General features: G+C 39.5%; 1 protein-coding gene across 1 annotated transcript; it reads left to right on the forward strand.

Annotated features, from left to right (window-relative positions):
- Positions 1 to 1,786: 1,786 nt before the first annotated feature.
- LOC128653320 (60S acidic ribosomal protein P2-like) lies at positions 1,787 to 9,870 on the forward strand. The gene is made up of 5 exons (XM_053706535.1): positions 1,787 to 1,943; positions 2,931 to 3,054; positions 6,156 to 6,204; positions 7,082 to 7,171; positions 9,761 to 9,870. Exons 2-5 carry the CDS (start codon positions 2,932 to 2,934, stop codon positions 9,832 to 9,834), a joined length of 336 nt encoding a protein of 111 aa, XP_053562510.1. The 5' UTR covers positions 1,787 to 1,943; position 2,931; the 3' UTR covers positions 9,835 to 9,870.
- The last annotated feature ends 11,945 nt before the right edge of the window (positions 9,871 to 21,815 follow it).

Genomic DNA, 21,815 nt, shown 5'->3' on the forward strand with positions numbered 1-21,815 from the left:
ATCCCATTCCTCGGACTGCAATGCAAAGCGCGTTCACGGCCCTTAGCGCATGCGCGATAAACTAGGAACACTAAAAGCGGAACCATAATAAGCAAAGTTGTTTCCGTTCCGCTTATATTACGCATAGTACTCTATTTCGTTATATTAGGTAATACCCCTAACCGCATAAACTCCTTAGTTTACATTGTTAACAATCTTTATTTGTAAAATCCTAATAATCTTTATGTCGTTAGCACATTAGTGATTGGTATAAATAATAGGGAGACTGCACCGAAATGATAGTTATATAATCAATTGATGAGGCAGGCTTTTTCAAGATTGTCATGAATTTGGCTGATTAGCAAAAAACATATATTTTTGCGAAGATGTTATGGCTTATTATGACATTACTAATAGTGACATAAATACTTTGAATTAGTTTGCATTATTTTTTTTATTTTCTTTATGCCTTACATATTTCAATTTTTATTCTGCCTTACATATTTCAATTTTTATTCTGCAATAGTATATACATTCATCAATAGTTAACAATGTAAAACAAGGAGTTTATGCGGTTAGGGGTATTACCTAATATAACGAAATAGAGTACTATGCGTAATATAAGCGGAACGGAAACAACTTTGCTTATTATGGTTCCGCTTTTAGTGTTCCTAGTTTATCGCTCATGCGCTAAGGGCCGTGAACGCGCTTTGCATTGAAGTCCAAGAAATGGGATATCACTGGCAGCTAGTTTCAAGAAGAAGCTCCATTTATTAGGACTAAGGACAAATTCAAATTTTAAAAGAATAATTATGCTGTAAAATGTGTCTTTTTACTTTTCTTTTTTCTTTATTTTGTTGTACTCTTCTTTGTATGATAACCTGCAAAGGAAATGTGTATTGGAACTTTGTATTGTTTGTAAAAACTAATCATGGGGTAGGAGGTGTCAGCTGGGAGAGTAATCTCTGCACTACAGCTAAAATGAGCCTTGCAAGTTACCTGATTAACCCCTTCATGACTGGAAATTTAAAAAATGTGGTGTGTAGTTGCAATTAGCGGCCTTCTAATGGCCAAAAATAATGGCAAAACCTGCATGTCTACTATCTCTGAACAAAGGGGACCCCAGAAAGGCTTTTACAACAATTTGACTGCAGTAGGTGTGTGAAAATAATTTCAGTGAGAAACCCTAAGTTTGTGAAAAAGTTAAAGATTTTTTTTTTTTATTCGATCGCATTTGGTGACAAAACAGTGGCAAGAAATATAATAAAATGGGCTAGATCAATACATTGGGTTGTCTACTAAAAAAAATAAATGATAAAAAAACAAGGCGCTATTTCTGTTTAATCAAAGTGAGGCTTACAATTCTCCAGTATTTTTAACATTTTTTTCTCTAACATTCCAGGTCCTTAAGGGGTTAATTACTGCTAAATAATGCATTGTAGTCATTTTAAGGGATTAAACGATTTTATAGTTCCTTCAATTAGAGAACACTCAAGCACCAACTGTATAGGTCATTGATATACATGTTGACTTGGCTCATCTCGATCTCAACATGTAGATTGAATCCTGGCGTTACTCACTTTCACGCATGCGTGTTGTTATTTCCTGGTGCGGCGTCTTCCCTTCGACTGCGTGACTTCAAAGGCGACAGCGCGCTTGCTCTGTTGACGTATAGTACATGAACGTACATTGTGAGGAATCGGATTACTAGTGTAATAATTTAAGCAATTTCGAAAATGATTTTGAATAATATGTTTCAGATTAAAAAAGTGATTCAAAGCATTTTATGCTAAACGTAAACATAAAAACTAGCTGACATATTGACATTTTGTAGCCTCGCCCCTTTAACCTTTGAACTGCACAGCCCCTGGTCCCTTGCCTGGGAAGCCCTTTCCTTCCCTCTCTCTCTCGGTTTCCGGATTTCAGGAGCGTGCACATCGTTTCGGGTCTCTTTTAGACTTAAAGTGAGTTATATATTGGGATTTGAAGGCATTGTAGCATATAGCTTTTGTGACAGAAGATACTTAAATAGGGTAACACTTGCACGTGACACAGAAAGACTTTGTAAATTTATTTTTTTATGTTAGCAGACGTGGTGCATGATGAGTATGGGCCTCAGGGAGTTCATCACGCTATACACACTGCTTGTGTTTTACCTTTATGTAGCTGCGGTAAACTCACGTGTATAGTTTATACTCACAGACCACAATTCAATTTGACAAAGCACATCTAAAATGTCTAGTATGCAGCTTGCTGTTTAATTTTATCACTATAATGTCCCATTAAATGTATCAAGTCTAGTATTCTAAATTATTTTCTTGACTAATATTTGCCTTGTATTGTGTTTAGTCAAGCTGAATTATGACAAAAATAATTTTAAGATTAAAAATTAAAAAAAAAATCAGCAATAAAAATAATTGCATTGTCAGCTTTTAAAGGGCTAGTCTAGTTAAAATTAAAGTTTCATGATTTAGATAGGTCATGTAATTTTAAACAACTTTCCAATTTACTTTGATCACATTTGCTTTGTTCTCTTAGTATTCTTAGTTGAAAGCTAAACCTAAGTAGGCTCATATGCTAATTTATAAGCCCTTGAAGGCTGTCTCTTATCAGAATACATTTTACATTTTTTTTCACGGCTAGAGGGAGTTGTGTGCCATATTATAGGTAACATAGTGCTCATGCCAGTGGAGTTATTTATGAGAGGGCACTGATTGGCTAAAATGCAAGTCTGTCAAAAGAGCTGAAATATGGGGGCAGTCTGTAGAGGTGTAAATACATGGCAATCGCAGAGGTAAACAGTATGTGGGTTAATAAAGAGGTTATCTATCTTTTTAAACCATAAAAATAATGAAATACTGTCCCTTTAAGTAAATTTCTGCAGATAACCATAACTAATTTTATGTAAGTGAAATTTATTATTAACCCTAAAAACTTTTTTGTTTTTGCAGAATGCGTTACGTGGCCGCTTACCTACTTGCTACCCTTGGAGGTAACACCAGCCCCTCCGCCAAGGATATTAAAAAAATAATTTCCAGTGTTGGGATTGAGGCAGATGAGGAACGTATCAGTAAGGTGAGTTGATACTCTGGATGCTATTATAACATCATCACCATCTATGTAGATAGAGCTGCAAAATTTTTTTAAAAAAAAATGAACGAATAATCCTATTTTATCCCACTTCTGTGTAGCCTTGGATCAAAGTCACAGCAATAATTGTTTTCTTTTAATCATGGTTATAAACAATCAGAAATTCAGTATATCAATGTGTTTTTATGTTTTTGTTTTTTTTATACCCACAAAACTTTTAACCCTTTCGTGACAGGGTTAAAGTGCCTACATCGGAACAACTGTTCCGATGTAGACAAATTGAAACTACGCGATCGTGCATACGATCGCGAGATTTCAATTATTGGATCGCATCTGGGGGGCGTCCCTACAATCCTAGGACAGAAGGCTTCAGGACAGCCGTTAGTTATGACGTTCCATTCCGTCATAACGGCTTTAAAGCCCAGTCTAATTATGACGGAATGGAACGGCATAACGGCTTTAAAAGGTTAAGTAAAAGCTGTTTTTGTAAGTTTCCAAAAAACATGCAGTGTTCTCCACAGAAGGTTTTGCCAGCCGGGTGGCATTATGAAGTAACCAGTTGTAATATTCTCTTCTGCTATCCAGAGCACAAACACATTGCATAATTTAACATAAATGTATTCAACTATAATTGATGCACTAAAAATTGAACATTTTAATAGCTAATTTTAGCTTAATATTGGCTAAAATTTTTAGCCGGGTGGTCAATAAAACCAGCCTGGTGGCATTATGAAGTAGCCAGGTGTGGGGTTAGTGTAATATTCTCTCATATTCTATCATTTTCTGCTATCCAAAGCACAAGTTAATTGCATAATTTAACACATGTATTCAATTTTAATTTGTGCTGATTTTTAGACTCCTAAACAAACCCCAATGTTTTAGATCTATACAGACTTCAGATTGCTTCTGTTAGTATAATAGATCTCTTCATATGCAGAATATATGTATTTGTGATTGGCTGATGGCTGTCACATACAAGGGGGAGTGGAAATAGACACAATTTTAAAATCTATTTTTAGCATTCATTTAATGATTATGCAAATCTACTGTATTTACTTGGCCTTTAATCAAAGTACCTATAAAGTAATACACTAGATCCAATCGGGATCTAAATATCTGTGTGTCTGGTGGTAAAAAGCGAGCACGTGGTCTTGTGCAAGATTGATGTTGGCACATGGGCTTACTTCTTCCTTAGATATTTTGTGTTTGTATACTTCAGAATTTTTATAAAGCTGCTATATGTGATACAACCTGCAGAAGTTGGCCTTTTTTTTTTTTTTTTGTCTGACTAAATGTGCACAGGTTCCTGAAAACGTCTATAAGCAGTAGACAGGGCAGGCATGCTCCCAGTCAATCACAAGCCAGCTGGAGGGGGGGGGGGTGTATTTTTGTGTGTGCGCGCACCTGAAATTATCAGACACGAGCTATGTCTTGGTTATTTTCAAACGCTTTAAAAGCAACTTTATTTCATATAGGTGGCGAGAGTCCACGATTTGTTACATATGGGATATACATTCTTACCAGGATGAGGCAAAGTTTTCCAAACCTCAAAGCCTATAAATACCCCACCCACCTCACTCATATCTGTTTAAACTTTGCCTCCTTTGGAGGTGGTTAAAGTATTATGTGCTTCAGTGTATACTGAAGTCCGGTTTCCCCTCAGAGTTAGTGTTTGTTAGAGGGATGTTTGGGGAGTTTAGCCTTTAGACACCATGTTGTAAACCATGTTTTTTACAGTAATTTTGCTTTTAAAACAGATTTTTTTTTTATTTTTTTTTTTTAACAAAAATGCAATTTTAAAATCCTGAAAATTGTATAAATCTGCTGATTTGCAGCATTTTCAGCTAACTAAATTAAAGGACAATTAAAGGGAGAGTATACACCAATTTTCAAATAGCTGCATGTAATAGACACTACTATAAAGAAGAATATGCACAGAAACAGATCTAAAAATCCAGTTGAAAACCTTTTAAAAACTTACTTAGAAGCTTCAAGTGAAAGGGGCTGAGAGCAGACTCTCTTCCCCCCTGCATATGAAAAGACAGATTAGACAAACAGGAGCCATCAGTAGTCTGTAAACGCCTGCAGGTCCTCTGTAAATATGTCCTCCAATCACGGCAGGGCCTCACGAGACGAACACTCTTGGTTGGGAAGCCGTGATTGGAGAAAGCCGGTTTTGTCATTGCTGTGTAAGTACAGCAGGACAAGCAGGCGGGGGATCAGCGATCCGGCTTTGCTCAAGAGAAAGGTATTTGTAAAAATACGCTGCAATGTAAACTTTCATGAATGAAAGTGCCCCTGTTTTTAATAGTATTTTTTTTAAAACCGGGCACTAATTGATGAAAGTTTACATTCAATTTAAGGGCTTAATGACCAGCGCTGTCCTTGCGCAGTCTCTACTGCGCATGGACGCTGGTCCTTAAGGGCCAGGTATGTTTGTCTCATGCGCAGTCTCTACTAATATTTTCACATTATTGTGCTGCCTTCTATTACTAGTATTCTCTATTAGAGTGTCTATCTAAAATTAATTTACAGTGAACACAGGGTTTTCAAAATACGGCGGTAGTAGCACAATCTTGGGGCATCTGATCACCGAATTATCACCAAATGCATGCGTTTTAAAGAAATATAACCCAATTTTATTTTATTTTTTTCATGATTCGGCTAGAGCTTGCAATTTAAGCAACTTTCTAATTTACTCCTATGATCAAATTTTCTCTGTTCTTTTGCTGTCTTTATTTTAAAAAGCAGGAATGTAAGCATAGGAACCTGGGTAGCACCTGCTTATTGGTGGGTACCTTTTGCTACCAATCAGCAAGCTCTGCCTAGATGCTGAACCAAAAATGGGCCGACTACTATGCTTACATTCCTACTTTTTCAAATAGATAGCAAGAGAACGAAGAAAAAATAGGATTAAATTAGAAAGTTGCTGAAAATTGCATGCTCTAGCCGAATCATAAAATATAAAAAATTGGGTTTAGTATCCCTTTTAAAGGTTTTACGTAAAATATCCACTTTAGATATATTACCATCCTTTGATATTTTGTAGCATATTCCATAAGCTAATTTCTTTTTATTTTACACAGTTGATCAGTGAACTCGGTGACAAGAACATCGAAGATGTAGTCAACTCTGGTAATTCATATTTTATGTATTTTTGTTTCCTGTTGATACTTTCTTTTTCATGTAGTGTCTACAAATATCAATCAACACAGCAGGACGTTTTAGAAACCATTTCAGAACATAAGTACAGAAGATTCAGAAGCTTGTATGTAGTTAACCTACCCTCTAGATTCTAAAGTCTAGAATCTTTATAGTGATGTCAGAATTTCTTGTGTTAAAGGGATAGTAAACCTGAATATTTTCTTTCATGACTCAGAGAGAGCATGCAACTTTTTAATTTACTCCTATTGTAATGTTTTCTTCGTTCTCTTGCTATCTATCTTTGAAAAAGCAGGCATAAAAGCTTTGGAGACGGCCCATTTTAGACTGAGAACCTGGGTTGTGCTTGCTGATTGGATGGCTAGATGTAGCCACCAATCAGCAAGCCCTATCCAGGGTACTGAACTAAAAATAGGCAGGCCCCAAAACTTTTATTCCTGCTTTTTCAAATAAAGATAGCAAGAGAACAAAGAAAAATTACTCTAAAGCAACAATGAACCAAAAGGTACAGGATCATATTAATCAGACCTTTTTGTAGAATACTTCTGTATACAGAATAGTATAAATAGAGAGAACCCCTTTTTTTTTTTTTTTTTTTTTTTTTTTTTTTATCGCTGTACTCAACTGTATCACTGGCCCCAAAGAAGCTAATTTTCTATAATAATGACATGCATTAACATTCTAGTGGTGTCATACTGTACGTAACCTGAAAATTTGAGTTGTTAATCCTCAAGGCTTATTGGTTTGTAAGTAATCATAGGATCTCACTACAAGGTCCTAAGACAGAAACTGGATTTTTGGTCTTTATTTTCAAATAACATTCCTTATTTTATTTATTTTTTATCTACAGGTCTTTCCAAACTGTCCTCAGTACCAAGTGGAGGTGCTGTGGCTGCAGCTCCTGCATCTGCTCCAGCTGCCGGAGGAGCTGCTGCAACAGGTAATATACTACATATGTGATAATACAGCCATTCAAAGGCTTTACATCCAATCCATTTAAATAAATGATTAGCGCAGGGCACAACATTTCCACTAGCCATTGGCGAATGAAAGCTAGTGAGTGAATGTTGAGCTACATGTTTCAAATATCCATGAAAGGGCAAGGATAGGTTATTCCTCTAGGGCTATAGGGACCCCATTAGTGCTTAGACTGTTACTTCTGAGAGGGTAAATAGGGACAGAGAGAGATTGAAGAGGAAAAGTGAGAGTGGAGAAAAGAGTGAAGAGATGAGTGAAAACAAGATATGGCCTGAGAGAGAAAGGGGGTTAAAAAAGAGATTGGAAAGAGGATGCAGTGGAGAAAGATAAATGAGATAATTATAAAACCTTTTTTTCAGGTCTGCTATGACCTCACATTAATGTCAACACTGCACTCTCAGTTCAACATTTTTCTGTCCAGATGTTGTCTTCCCCGAAACCTTAGTTGATGTTGCTAACTACTATGCACTTTTGTTAATTTATTACTGTATGGAGCATTATTTAACCCTTTCATGACAGGGTCATAATGTCTACATCGGAACAACGTTCCGATGTAGACAAATTGAAATCCCGCGATCGCGAGATTTCAATTATGGGATCAGGTCAGGGGGCGTCACTATGACGCTAGGCACGCCCTCCAGACCGCGATCACATCCAGGAAGCGCTGTTGGCTTCAGGACAGCCAAACGGCTATGACATATTTAGTCCTAACGGCGCTAAAGCCCAGCATCATTTGGACGGAATACAGCGGTATAACGGCACTAAAAGGTTAATTTATGGTATAAAACATAAATAATACTACAAAATTACTTCACAATAAGGTATTTCACATTGGCTAAACATATGCAAAGAGGGTGGTGAGTTACTGGGTGTGGTATGGGTGAGTAGTGGGTGGGATCAAAGGTGTCGTAACATTTTGGTCTGGCTAGTAGCTTAGGGCTTGAAATTTTGAGCCATGATTAGTCAACTTTTTATATTTTTTTATATATATATATATATATATATATGTGTGTGTGTGTTAAGTCTTTATTATTTTTACTGTAGAGCGTTTTAAAATATATTAAATTGAGCTTTGACAAATGTATTTGTGAGCCACTAAAAATATTAATTTTAGTGACAGTTAAATTAGTCTAAGGGTTGATAAAATTGTTTTGCAAGCCTCTCAATCTACATCAATGCATTTTTCTTTTTAATGGAATAATTTTGCATTATACTTGTTCTATTAACAATGCTTCTAGTGAACGTGGTCACTGACTTTAGTGTGAGCTTTTGCTGCGTTTGTGCATCTAAATTGTTTTATGCACCAGCAATTTAAAGTGATGGTAAATCTGAGCGTTTAAAAAAAAATGCTAGGATTTACCACAAAAAAAAGGTTCATTTATTAAAATAAGGGTGCTAAACTCACCCAATCTGTGCCGTGGCAGCTTGATAAAGTCAGAGCCTTCTGCACAGCAGAGCTCTTCTACCTCTTAACACTGTCATATGACATTCACGGCTATTGGTTTAGAGGTGGAAATGTCACCTCATTGAAGAAGAGCGCTGTGCCGTGGGCTCTGACTTTGACTAACTGCCATGGCACAGACAGGGTGAGTTTTCGCTTTGATTTACCATTTTAAGCTGTCTCTCCGGCGGTGCCTTGTATCATGTAAATTGATTAATCGATAACAATACAAGGTACTGTCAGTTTTCGGAGCAGACTGTTTAAAATGCTGGTGCCAGAAAATTATTTACTTATGGTTCACATGTACTGTAAAAACACACACCAAGTGATAGCTTTTATTAGAAGCATTTTTTTTCTAATATACATATATTGCAAAAATGCTTCTGTTAAAAGGTGAGATGCATTGATGTATATGTATATTTTAGGCTTGCCTTGGGATGTCCTTTTAAGAACTAACAATTTTATGAAAATACAAATATTTTATATATAATTTCAGCAGGCCCAGCAGATTCACAATGTGCCATTATTAGAGTTGATTAATGGCATAAGATAGCTGCGGCAAAAACTTAAGAAAATAAAGTAACTTTTTTGTGTAGATTATAGTAAATATTGAAAATGGCCCAGCGACCTCTGCTGTTACTGTGATCACCTTACTAAATTGTCATCAAGGGTAACCAGATGTGAAGTAGTGGCCCACATTGGCTTTTGGGAGTTATAATATTGATGGGTTGGAAGAACAACCTCCCTGCAGCTGCCTGTGCATCCTGGTCCGGCCCCTTTGTGTCTTACATTGACATCACCAGAATTTACATGAAGCCTTGAAGTGCTGCACTCTCGGGCCCCCCCCCCCCCCCATGATCTCTGGCCTGTAGTGTGGGGGAACCACTGAAAATGACAGATCGACAAAACAAAAGGGTTTGTCATGCAACTACAGGCTGCAATGTGAAGGACTCATCAAAGTGGTTAAAGTAAAAACAAGTAGTTCAAATTCCAATAAAAACATTTTAGAGTCTAGTAAAACTGGCTAAGTTCTCAGTTTTTACAGATGTATGCAAGAATATATAGTTGTACTGAATTGTGCCTTTTTCAAAGTGTCATTTTTGTTTTCAGCTGAAAAGAAAGAAGAAGTAAAGGAAGAATCTGAAGAGTCTGATGAAGATATGGGATTTGGTCTCTTTGATTAATTCCTCTTTCTTAAATAAAATGCAATCTTGTATAAACCTTCTGTGGCTTTTATTGAAGGGGTATAGAAGGTATGAGTGGCTGAACTTTGGTTGCATTTTGGCTTGTGTGGGGTTTTATGGTTTGTTTTTTGAGCCAATGAAAAGTGACGTGAGGGTTTGCACCAATCAACAGCTACTATCATTGGTGTATTGCTTTTCTTCAGATTAACTAGGTATGGTTTTCAACAGATACCAAGAGATAAACATACATTTTGATAACAGAAGTAAACTGAAATTTCTTAAAATTGCATGCTCTGTCTGAATTATGATTTTTGACTTTCATGTCTCTTTTAAAGGGACATTATTACACCAAATAGAACTGCATGTAATAGACACTACTATAATGAATGTGAACAGATACTGATATAAAAATCTAGTATAAAACCTTCTAAAAACGTACTTAGAAGCTCCCAATTTAGCACTGTTGATGAGGTAAAAAAAAATAGGGAAAAACGCAACGATGTGTGCCTGTTCAGGTTGCATATTTGCTGACATGAACTTTTTCTCATTCATGGGCACCAATCAGCGAAGTTGTGGGCGCGACATCTGTCTGGCACATCAAAAATGTTGTTCTGGTTAGAATTACTTTAATATTAAATTGTAGTTGTATAATATGACTCAATTGTCATGTGAAAAAAAAAAGTTTTTTTTTTTTTTTAGTGATATCCAAATCTTGAGAACTACTGCCGTTAGGAGCAAGAAATTTAGCATGCAAACTTTCTTTAAAATGAAGATTTTAGCTGATATTTGTTATTCTAGCATCTTTGGTTTTTGAGATATAGGTATCCTCATAAATCACTTCACCCCCCTTAAGTGGATTTTTGGAAAATGATAAAACACAGTTTCTTTTAAAAGGAGAATGTTAATGCAAATTTTCATGTCTAACATCTTCGGTTTTTGAGATATAGGTATCCTCATAAATGCCCCCCCCCTAAAGGGACAGTCAACTCAAAAAATGTTATTGCTTAACCCCTTAATGACTGAGGACGTACGCCATATGTCCTCAGAAAAAATACAGTTAACGCCTGAGGCCGTATGGCGTACGTCCTCGGTTTGGTGGAAGCGATCCTGATCGCTTCCAGCTGCTTTCTGGTTATTGCAGGATGCCTCGATATCGAGGCATCATGCAATAACAATTTGTACCCCTCCGGTGCAGAGAGAGCCACTCTGTGGCCCTCTCTACACCGGACATCGATGGCCACATTCGTTGGTGGGTGGGAGGCGGGTGGGCGTCCATCGATGGGTTCTGAGACACAGAGGGGGGCGGGGCAGTCGGGCGCGTGCACGGGGAGGGAGCGGGTGGGAACTGCTACACTACAGAAATGGTCAAGTATAAGGGGGGGAAGAAATGCCCCAAAAAAGTAATCTAAGGGATCTGGGAGGGGGTGGGGGGTTGGTCTTGGGCTACACTACTGAAAAAAATAAAATACAAAATAAGAGAGATTATATATTGTAAACTGGGAACTGGCAGACAGCTGCCAGTACCCAAGATGGCTGCCAAGAAGGTAGAGGGGGAGGTTAGAGAGCTGTTTGGGGGGGGCAGGGAGGTTGTGGGCTAAGGGGGGATCCTACACAGCAGCATATGTAAATATGCAAAGGGGGGAAAAGGATGCTTTTATTTCTCCAACATTGGTGTGTCCGGTCCACGGCGTCATCCATTACTTGTGGTATATTCTCCTCCCCAACAGGGAAAGGCAAAGAGAGCACACAGCAGAGCTGTCCATATAGCTCCCCCTCTAGCTCCGCCCCCCAGTCATTCTCCTTGCCGCTCTGAACAAGTAGCATCTCCTCGGGGATGGTGAGGAGTTTGTGGTGTTAGTTGTAGTTTTTTATATCTTCTATCAAGAGTTTGTTATTTTAAAATAGTGCTGGCTTGTACTATTTACTCTACAACAGAAAAGTGATGAAGATTTCTGTTAAGAGGAATATGATTTTAGCACAAGTAACTAGAATCCATTGCTGTTACCACGCAGGACTGTTGAAACCAGAGAACTTCAGTTGGGGGTAACAGTTTGCAGACTCATCTGCTTCAGGTATGACTAGTCTCCTTCTAACAACACAGGCTAATGCTAGATGACAGTCATTTTTCCCCTCAGGGAAAATGGTAAGCCATTTTTCTTTCACCTCAGCAAAAAAGATAACAGGCTTCCCCTTTTTGATTTTTATGCTGGTAGACACTGTTAGGGGCAAAATCGATTGGTTTTTATTACAATATCATGGCATTTGAACTGTTTTATAAGCTCATATACACTTGGGAACGTTTTTTATTGATCTGGCATGTTTTAGACACCTAAATCTAGTCAGGAAGGCCCCTTCACTCTAGTGTGCTGAGGGAGGAAGCCTCATTTTGGTGCTTCAGCTGTGCAGTTGATTTCAAGGCAGTGCATGCAGTTTTCATGTGAGAGGGTCCTGTGACTCAGAAAGTGACTCCAGAAGGCTTATTTCTGTGGATGATTGACCCCTAAGGAAGGTAAAATGCTGCAGCAGTACTGTAGCAGGGATTGTAGTGTATAAAAACGGTTAAATCCAACAATTTGCTCCGGTTTGCTTGTTTTAAGAGCTAGAGTCTCCATATTTGCTGTGCAATACTTTCTAAGCATTAAGACACTGGGGTCCAAATTTCATAAAAATCGGATATTGCCTTCATAGTTTTTTGAACATTCAGAAATAAAGTGTGTAATTTTATTATTTAAAGAGACAGTAACGTTTTTGTTTAAAATCGTTTTTATTGCATTGTTTGCCTGCCTAAATCTGTTTAACATGTCTATGCCATCAGATAACCTATGTTCTGTGTGTGTAGAGACAAATGTGTTCCCCCTTTGAGTGTTTGTGATAATTGTGCCATAGCATCCAAACAAAATAAGGACAGCTCTGTTACATTTCATAATGTTGCCCAAGATAATTTATCTAATGAAGGTAGTGAGGATAATTCTACATCCTCTCCTTCTGTGTCTACACCAGCTTTGCCCGCGCAGGCGACACCTAGCGTGCCAGTGCTTATTTCTATGCAACAATTAACAGCAGTAGTGGATAATTCTATAGCAAATCTTTTATCCAAACTGCCAGCATTTCAGAGAAAGCGTGATTGTTCAGTTTTAAATACAGATAAAAAAAGGATGAACAATCAGACGCTGACGATGCCTTATCTATTTTACCCTCACATCAATCGGAATTGGCTGTGAGGGAAGGGCTGTCTGAGGGTGAAATTTCAGACTCAGGAAAAATTTCTCAACAGGCAGAACCTGATATAGTAGCATTTAAATTTAAGCTAGAACATCTCTGCGCTTTGCTTAAGGAGGTATTAGCTACTCTGGATGACTGTGATTCTGTAGTAGTACCAGAGAAGTTGTGCAAATTGGACAAATTTTTAGAGGTCCCAGTGCACGAAGACGCTTTTCCAATACCCAAGAGGGTAGCGAGCATAGTGGATAAGTAGTGGGAGAAGCCAGGTGTACCCTTTGCCCCACCTCCTATATTTAAGAAAAATTTTCCCATAGTAGACCCTAGAAGAGACGCATGGCAGACGGTCCCGAAGGTTGAGGGAGCTGTTTCAACACTAGCGAAGCGCACAACTATTCCTATAGAGGACAGCTGCGCTTTCAAAGATCCTATGGATAAAAATTGGAAGGATTGCTTAAAAAGATTTTTGTTCAACAAGGGTTCATCCTTCAACCAGCTACGTGTGTTATTACTGTCACTTTTGGTTCGAGGAACTAGAAAGGTCGCTCCAGAAAGAGACTTCCTATGAAGAAGTCATGGACAGAATTCACGCATTAAAGTTAGCTAATTCCTTTATATTGGATGCCGCTTTTCAAATAACGAAATTGGCGGCGAAAAACTCAGGTTTTGCTATAGTAGCGCGGAGGGCGCTTTGGCTAAAATCCTGGTCGGCAGATGTGTCGTCCAAGACTAAGTTACTTAATATTCCTTTCAAGGGTAAGACCCTTTCTGGGCCGGAATTTAAGGAAATTATTTCAGACATCACTGGGGGTAAGGGCCATGCCCTCCCACAGGATAGGCCTTTTAAGGCTAAGAACAAGTCTAATTTTCGTTCCTTTCACAATTTCAGGAACGGAACGGCTAATAACTCCACTGCCGCTAGACAAGAAGGTAACGCGGCCCAGCCCAAACCCGCTTGGAAGCCCATGCAAGGCTGGAACAAGGGTAAACAGACCAAGAAACCTGCTGCTGCTACCAAGACAGCATGAAGGGGTAGCCCCCGATCCGGGACCGGATCTGGTAGGGGGCAGACTATCTCTCTTCGCTCAGGCTTGGGCAAGAGATGTTCCGGATCCCTGGGTACTAGAAATAGTCTCCAAGGGATACCTGCTAGAGTTCAAGGGACTTCCTCCAAAGGGAAGATTCCACCTGTCTCACTTATCTTCAGACCAGATAAAGAAACAGGCATTCTTACATTGTGTAAGAGACCTATCAAAGATGGGAGTGATAAACCCAGTCCCCTCCGGGGAACAAGGTCTAGGTTTTTACTCAAACCTGTTTGTGGTTCCCAAAAAAGAGGGAACTTTCAGGCCAATCCTGGATTTAAAGATATTAAACAATTTCCTCAGAGTTCCATCCTTCACGTGGCTCTTCCATTCGGTTTAGCCACCGCTCCCAGAATTTTCTCAAAGGTGCTAGGGTCCCTTCTAGCGGTCCTAAGGCCGAGGGGCATCGCTGTAGCACCTTATCTAGACGACATCCTAATCCAAGCGTCGTCTCTTTCCAAAGCGAGGGCCCACACAGACATTGTGTTGGCTTTTCTCAGATCTCACGGGTGGAAGGTGAACATAGAAAAGAGTTCACTGTCACCGTCCACAAGGGTTCCGTTTCTGGGAACAATAATAGATTATATGGAAATGAAGATCTTCCTGACAGAAGTCAGAAAGTTAAAGCTTCTAAACGCTTGTCGAGTTCTTCATTCTATTCCTCAACCCTCCATAGCTCGGTGCATGGAAGTAATAGGACTAATGGTCGCAGCAATGGACGTGGTTCCTTTTGCTCGAATTCATCTAAGACCATTACAGCTGTGCATGCTCAATCAGTGGAATGGGGACTATACAGACTTGTCTCCCCAAATTCAAGTAGACCAGGTAACCAGGGACTCACTTCTCTGGTGGTTGACCCAGGATCACCTGTCTCAGAGAATGAGTTTCCGCAGACCGGAGTGGGTCATTGTCACGACCGACGCCAGCCTCTTGGGGTGGGGCGCGGTCTGGGACTCCCTGAAAGCTCAGGGCCTATGGTCTCGGGAAGAGTCGCTTCTCCCGATAAACATTTTGGAACTAAGAGCAATATTCAATGCGCTCCTGGCTTGACCTCAGCTAGCGAAAGCCAGGTTCATAAGATTTCAGTCGGACAACATAACGACTGTTGCGTACATCAATCATCAGGGGGGAACAAAGAGTTCCCTAGCGATGAAGGAAGTAACCAAGATCATCCAATGGGCAGAGAATCACTCCTGCCATCTATCTGCTATTCACATCCCAGGAGTAGACAACTGGGAGGCGGACTATTTGAGTCGTCAGACTTTCCATCCGGGGGGAGTGGGAACTCCACCCGGAGGTCTTTGCTCAGTTAACCCAATTATGGGGCATTCCAGACATGGATCTAATGGCGTCCCATCAGAACTTCAAGATTCCTTGTTACGGGTCCAGATCCAGGGATCCCAAGGCGATTCTAGTGGATGCATTAGTGGCGCCTTGGTCGTTCAACCTAGCGTATGTGTTTCCACCGTTTCCTCTCCTTCCCAGGCTCATAGCCAGGATCAAACAGGAAAAGGCCTCGGTGATTCTGATAGCTCCTGCGTGGCCACGCAGGACTTGGTATGCAGACCTGGTGAATATGTCATCGGCTCCACCATGGAAGCTACCTTTTGAGACAGGATCTTCTAGTACAAGGTCCATTCGAACATCCAAATCTAGTTTCTCTGCAGCTGACTGCTTGGAAATTGAACGCTTGATTTTATCCAAACGTGGGTTTTCGAATTCTGTGATAGATACTCTGGTCCAAGCCAGAAAACCTGTGACTAGAAAGATTTACCATAAAATATGGCGTAAATATATCTGTTGGTGTGAATCCAAGGGATTCTCCTGGAGTAAAATAAAAATTCCAAGGATTCTCTCCTTTCTCCAAGAAGGTTTGGATAAAGGGTTGTCCGCTAGTTCTCTAAAGGGACAGATTTCTGCTTTATCTGTCTTGTTACACAAACGACTGGCAGCTGTGCCAGATGTACAAGCTTTTGTTCAGGCTTTGGTTAGAATCAAGCCTGTTTACAGAACCATGACTCCTCCTTGGAGTCTAAATTTAGTTCTTTCAGTTCTTCAAGGGGTTCCGTTTGAACCTTTACATTCCATAAATATTAAGTTATTATCTTGGAAAGTACTGTTTTTGGGTGCTATTTCTTCTGCTAGAAGAGTTTCTGAATTATCTGCTTTGCAGTGTAATCCACCCTATCTGGTTTTCCATTCAGATAAGGTTGTTTTGCGTACTAAGCCTGGTTTTCTTCCAAAAGTTGTTTCCAACAAGAATATTAACCAGGAAATAGTTGTTCCTTCTCTGTGTCCGAAACCAGTTTCAAAGAAGGAACGTTTATTACACAATTTAGATGTTGTTCGTGCTTTAAAGTTCTATTTAGAAGCAACAAAAGATTTTAGACAAACCTCATCTTTGTTTGTCGTTTACTCTGGTAAGAGGAGAGATCAAAAAGCTACTGCTACCTCTCTCTCTTTCTGGCTAAAAAGCATTATCCGATTGGCCTATGAGACTGCCGGACGACAGCCTCCTGACCGAATCACAGCTCACTCTACTAGGGCTGTGGCTTCCACATGGGCCTACAAGAACGAGGCTTCTGTTGATCAGATATGTAAGGCAGCGACTTGGTATTCTCTGCACACTTTTGCCAAATTCTACAAATTTGATACTTATGCTTCTTCGGAGGCTATTTTTGGGAGAAAGGTTTTGCAAGCCGTGGTGCCTTCCATTTAGGTAACCTGATTTGCTCCCTCCCTTCATCCGTGTCCTAAAGCTTTGGTATTGGTTCCCACAAGTAATGGATGACGCCGTGGACCGGACACACCAATGTTGGAGAAAACAGAATTTATGCTTACCTGATAAATTACTTTCTCCAACGGTGTGTCCGGTCCACGGCCCGCCCTGGTTTTTCCTAATCAGGTTGAAAATTTTTTTGTCTTTATACACTACAGTCACCACGGCACCCTATAGTTTCTCCTTTTTCTCCTAACCGTCGGTCGAATGACTGGGGGGCGGAGCTAGAGGGGGAGCTATATGGACAGCTCTTCTGTGTGCTCTCCTTGCCTTTCCCTGTAGGGGAGGAGAATATCCCACAAGTAATGGATGACGCCGTGGACCGGACACACCGTTGGAGAAAGTAATTTATCAGGTAAGCATAAATTCTGTTTTTAGTACTGGCAGACTTTCTGCCAGTACACAATTGTGGGGTGGGGGAGGGAAGAGAGCTGTTTGGGAGTGATTGGGGGGGTGATGTGTCAGGTAGGAGGCTGATCTCTACACTAAAGCTAAAATTAACCCTACAAGCTACCTAATTAACCCCTTCACTGCTAGCCATAATACACGTGTGATGCGCAGCGGCATTTAGCGGCCTTCTAAATACCAAAAAGCAACGCCAAAGCCATATATGTCTGCTTTTTCTGAACAAAGGGGATCCCAGAGAAGCATTTACAACCATTTTGCCATAATTACACAAGCTGTTTGTAAATGATTTCAGTGAGAAACCTAAAATTTGGAAAGATTTAACTTTTTTTTTATTTTATCGCATTTGGTGGTGAAATGGTGGTATGAAATATACCAAAATGGGCCTAGATCAATACTTTGGGTTGTCTACTACATTACACTAAAGCTAAAATTACCTAAAAAAGCTTCCTACATGCTCCCTAATTAACCCCTTCTCTGCTGGGCATAATACACGTGTGGTGCGCAATGGCATTTTGCGGCCTTCTAATTACTAAAAAGCAACTCAAAAGCCATATATGTCTGCTATTTCTGAACAAAGGCGGAAGTAATTGCTCCATGGGAGTGATCAAAATGGAGCCCGGCATCACTGCAAAAGTGTTTGAGCGGCTGGAAGCAATCTTAATCACTTCCTGCGCTCAGATTGCCTGACACATACTCGGTCGCCAAAGGGTTAAATAAAAACTTCACCAGCTAGTTACCATGGGAAACATCCTCAGGGCAGCAGAAGAGCAGAGACAGTTAAAGCAGTATCTAGTACTACTGCTACAATGCAGGGGTTTGAATTGAGCAAGAATAAAAGTAATGAAGCTTACGTACTTATTGGATGACACCGGAAGTAAATCAATGACATTGCTAAATCATTAATGAATAGTATAAATTTGAACTTTTAAAGCCTATCTTGCATTTAAAGTAATATTTTTAACCACATGAATAAGTCAACATTTTTCGTTGCATTCATTATTTTGTTTTTCATTAATGGGCCACTAGTTTATATTTTTTTTTATACAAAAATAAATTTGAGAGATTGTCTTCAGGGTTAATGATTATAAATGTTCTTTTAAATAGAAGTGAGAAGAAAAAGTAGCTAAAGAATAGATTCTTCAACTGGATTTCAAGATTATTATTTTTTTAACATTTGGGACTTTTTGTACTTTGGGTTTAGTTGAGGTGTAGGTATTTACATATTTTTTATTGGGGGGGATCAAAGAAGAATTTGAGATATTGGTGTGTTATCTTTTGCACAAAGTCTGTTATTACAAGTGGATGGTTATGATTTTTAACCAGAGTATCCTAATGTGGGCAAACTTTTTTTTTTTTGGAAGAGTGGGTAGTGGGTAATGCCTCATCACCAGAGGCCAGATATCCCACCTTTACTGCAAATCCTGGCATCAATGTGGATGTGGCAGGATTTAGCCCCCAACAGTTTATGGAGGTGTTTCTGGGCGATGATGTATTGGGGAACATTGTTGCCCAAACTAATTTATATCCCCATCAATTCCGTGCTGCAAAGCCTGACACTTTTTTTGGCAAAGCAGCAATGGGCCCCCATCGATGTGCCAGAATTTATAAAATTCTGGGCATTGACTATGCTGATGGGCATCATAAAGAAACTTTCTATCCGCTCCTACTGGAGCAGTAGCCCCATTTGCTCTACCCCCATTTTCTCCCAGAGTATGTAGAGGAAGAGGTATGAAATGATTCTACATTTCATGCACTTCAGTGACAACGGCCTGTGCCTCCCTAGGGAGCATCCCTAGTTTGACAGGCTGTATAAAATCTGCACCCCTGATTACCCACTTTACTGCCAGGTTTGCAGAGGCTTATACACCTGGAAGGAATATATGCAAGGATGAATCCCTGATGAAGTATAAAGGAAGGCTGGGATTCAAGCAGTATATTCCTTCCAAGTGCTCCAGGTATAGAGTAAAGGTGTATAAGCTCTGTTAGTGCGAGACTGGGTATACTCAGGCCTTCTGGGTGTACGAGGGAAAGGATATCCACCTTGACCCTTCAGGCTGCCCAGAACATATGGGAACCACTGACAAGATTGTCTGGGACCTGATATTACCCCTGATGAACAAAGGGTACCACTTGTATGTAGATAATTTTTATACAAGTTTCCTTTTGTTCAAGTTAGTGTATTATTTTGATACAGTAGCTTGCGGTACAATTTGAAAGAACCGTGCAGGTTTTCCAGGACAACTTGCATGCACCCGGCTACGAAGGGGGGAGACCTCAGTTCTGCGCCAAGAGGAGCTGTTGGACGTTAAGTACAGGGACAAGAAGGATGTATACCTTCTTACCACCATCCACACAGAGAGGACGGTGGAGGTCTCTGTATGTGGCAGAGCTGAGAGCACAATGAAGCCAGTGTGCATCAAGGCTTATAACCGGCATATGGGTGGGGTTGATCTAGCAGATCAGCTGCTTTAGCCCTACCTAATTATGCGGAAGACAACGGCCTGGTACAAAAAGGTTGCAATTTACTTAATGCAGATTGTAACCCAGAATGCTTTTTTGTTGTTCAAAAAAGCAACCCCTGAAATTAAACTGACTTTTTTACAGTTTCAGCTCCAGATCATTTCAGGGATTTTGTACCAAGATGCACCTGCTCCCTGGGCAGTGATGAGAGAGAGGAGTTGGGGCTACTCGTTTTATTTTTAAAATCCCCCCTACTGTGGCGAAGCAGAATCCTCAGAAGAAATGCAGAGTCTGTACCAAGAGGGGTCAGAGAAAGGACACCACCTTTTACTGTCCTGATTGCCATGGACATCCTGGACTCTGCATTGGGGACTGCTTCAAGCGGTATCACACACTGGTAATTTTTATTTTATTTATTTTTTACATTTGCCGTTGTGTTTTTTTTTTTTTTTTTTTTGGGAGGGGGTTGGTTATTTAATGAGTTTGTTTGTTTGTTTTTTTACTTTCACTGTGCCAGATTTTTAAATTTCACTGTTTTATTTTTTATAAGTTCTGAAATTGGTGCTGTATTTTACCAAAACCTCTGTCAAACCTATGCATGGGGGCTATCACTGTACTCAGGAGAGTTGTTGAACACATATTGAGGTGTTTTTTGGTCAGTAACACATTAACAAAAACTGAGAATCCATGCCTAAAGTACAATGTGTGTAAAAAATTACTACCCAAATTTTGACAAAGACTGGTGGTTGAATTAGTGCATGCAAAGTGTTAAAATACCAGCATTTCAAATATCGTAGTGTGTCTACTTTTCAAAAATATATGGTTTGATGGGGGTAAATTACATTGGCCGGCTTCAAAAATGTCCCAAATAGGACATGGCTGCATCATTACAGATGTGAAAATTCCAAGTTGGAAAACTGGAATGCGCCCCCTAAAAATAAGGCCTTTAAGCCCCCTGAGAACCTGACAAACATATTCATAGGTGGTATCACTGTACTTAGGAGATGTTGTTGAACACATATTGAGGTGTTTTTTGATAGTAACACATAACAGGAATTGTGAATCCATGCCTTAAGTACAATGTGTATGAAAAATAACACAAAAAAATGACTAACCAAAAGTTTGACAAAGACTGGTGGTTGAATTAGTGCATGGAAAGTGTTAAAATACCAGCATTTCAAATATCGTAGTGTGTCTACTTTTCAAAAATATATGGTTTGATGGGGGTAAATTACATTGGCCGGCTTCAGAAATGTCCCAAATAGGACATGGGTGCATGATGACAGATATGAAAATTCCAAGTTGGAAAACTAGAATGCGCCCCCTAAAAATAAGGGCTTTAAGCCCCCTGTCGAACCCAACAAATCCATTCATGGGTGGTATCACTGTACTCAGGAAATGTTGTTGAACACATATTGAGGGTTTTTTTGTCAGTAACACATAACAGGAACTAAGAATCCATGCCTAAAGTACAATGTGTGTGAAAAATAACACAAAAAATGACTACTCTAAAGTTTGAAAAAGACAGGTGGTTGAATTAGTGCACGGAAAGTGTCAAAATACCAGCATTTCAAATATCTTAGGGTGTCTACTTTTCAAAAATATATGGTTTGATGGTGGTAAATTAAATTGGCCGGCTTAAATGTCCCAAAAAGGACATAGGTGCATTGGATGTGAAAATTCCAAGTTGGAAAACTGGAATGTGCCCCCTAAATATAAGGCTTTTTAGCCCCCGGAGAACCCGACAAACCTGTTCATGTGTGGGATCACTGTACTCAGGAGATGTTGTTGAACACATATTGAAGTGTTTTTTGTCAATAACACATAACAGGAACTGAGAATCCATGTCTAAAGTACAATGTGTGTGAAAAATAACACAAAAAAAATGACTACCCAAAAGTTTGACAAAGACTGGTGATTGAATTATTGCATGGAAAGTGTTAAAATACCAGTATTTCATATACCCTAAGGTGTCTACTTTTCAAAAAACATATGGTTTGATGTGGTTAAATTACATTGGCCGGGGGCGG

The sequence above is a fragment of the Bombina bombina genome, chromosome 3 (genome assembly GCF_027579735.1).
Source record: "Bombina bombina isolate aBomBom1 chromosome 3, aBomBom1.pri, whole genome shotgun sequence".
NCBI lineage: Eukaryota > Metazoa > Chordata > Amphibia > Anura > Bombinatoridae > Bombina > Bombina bombina.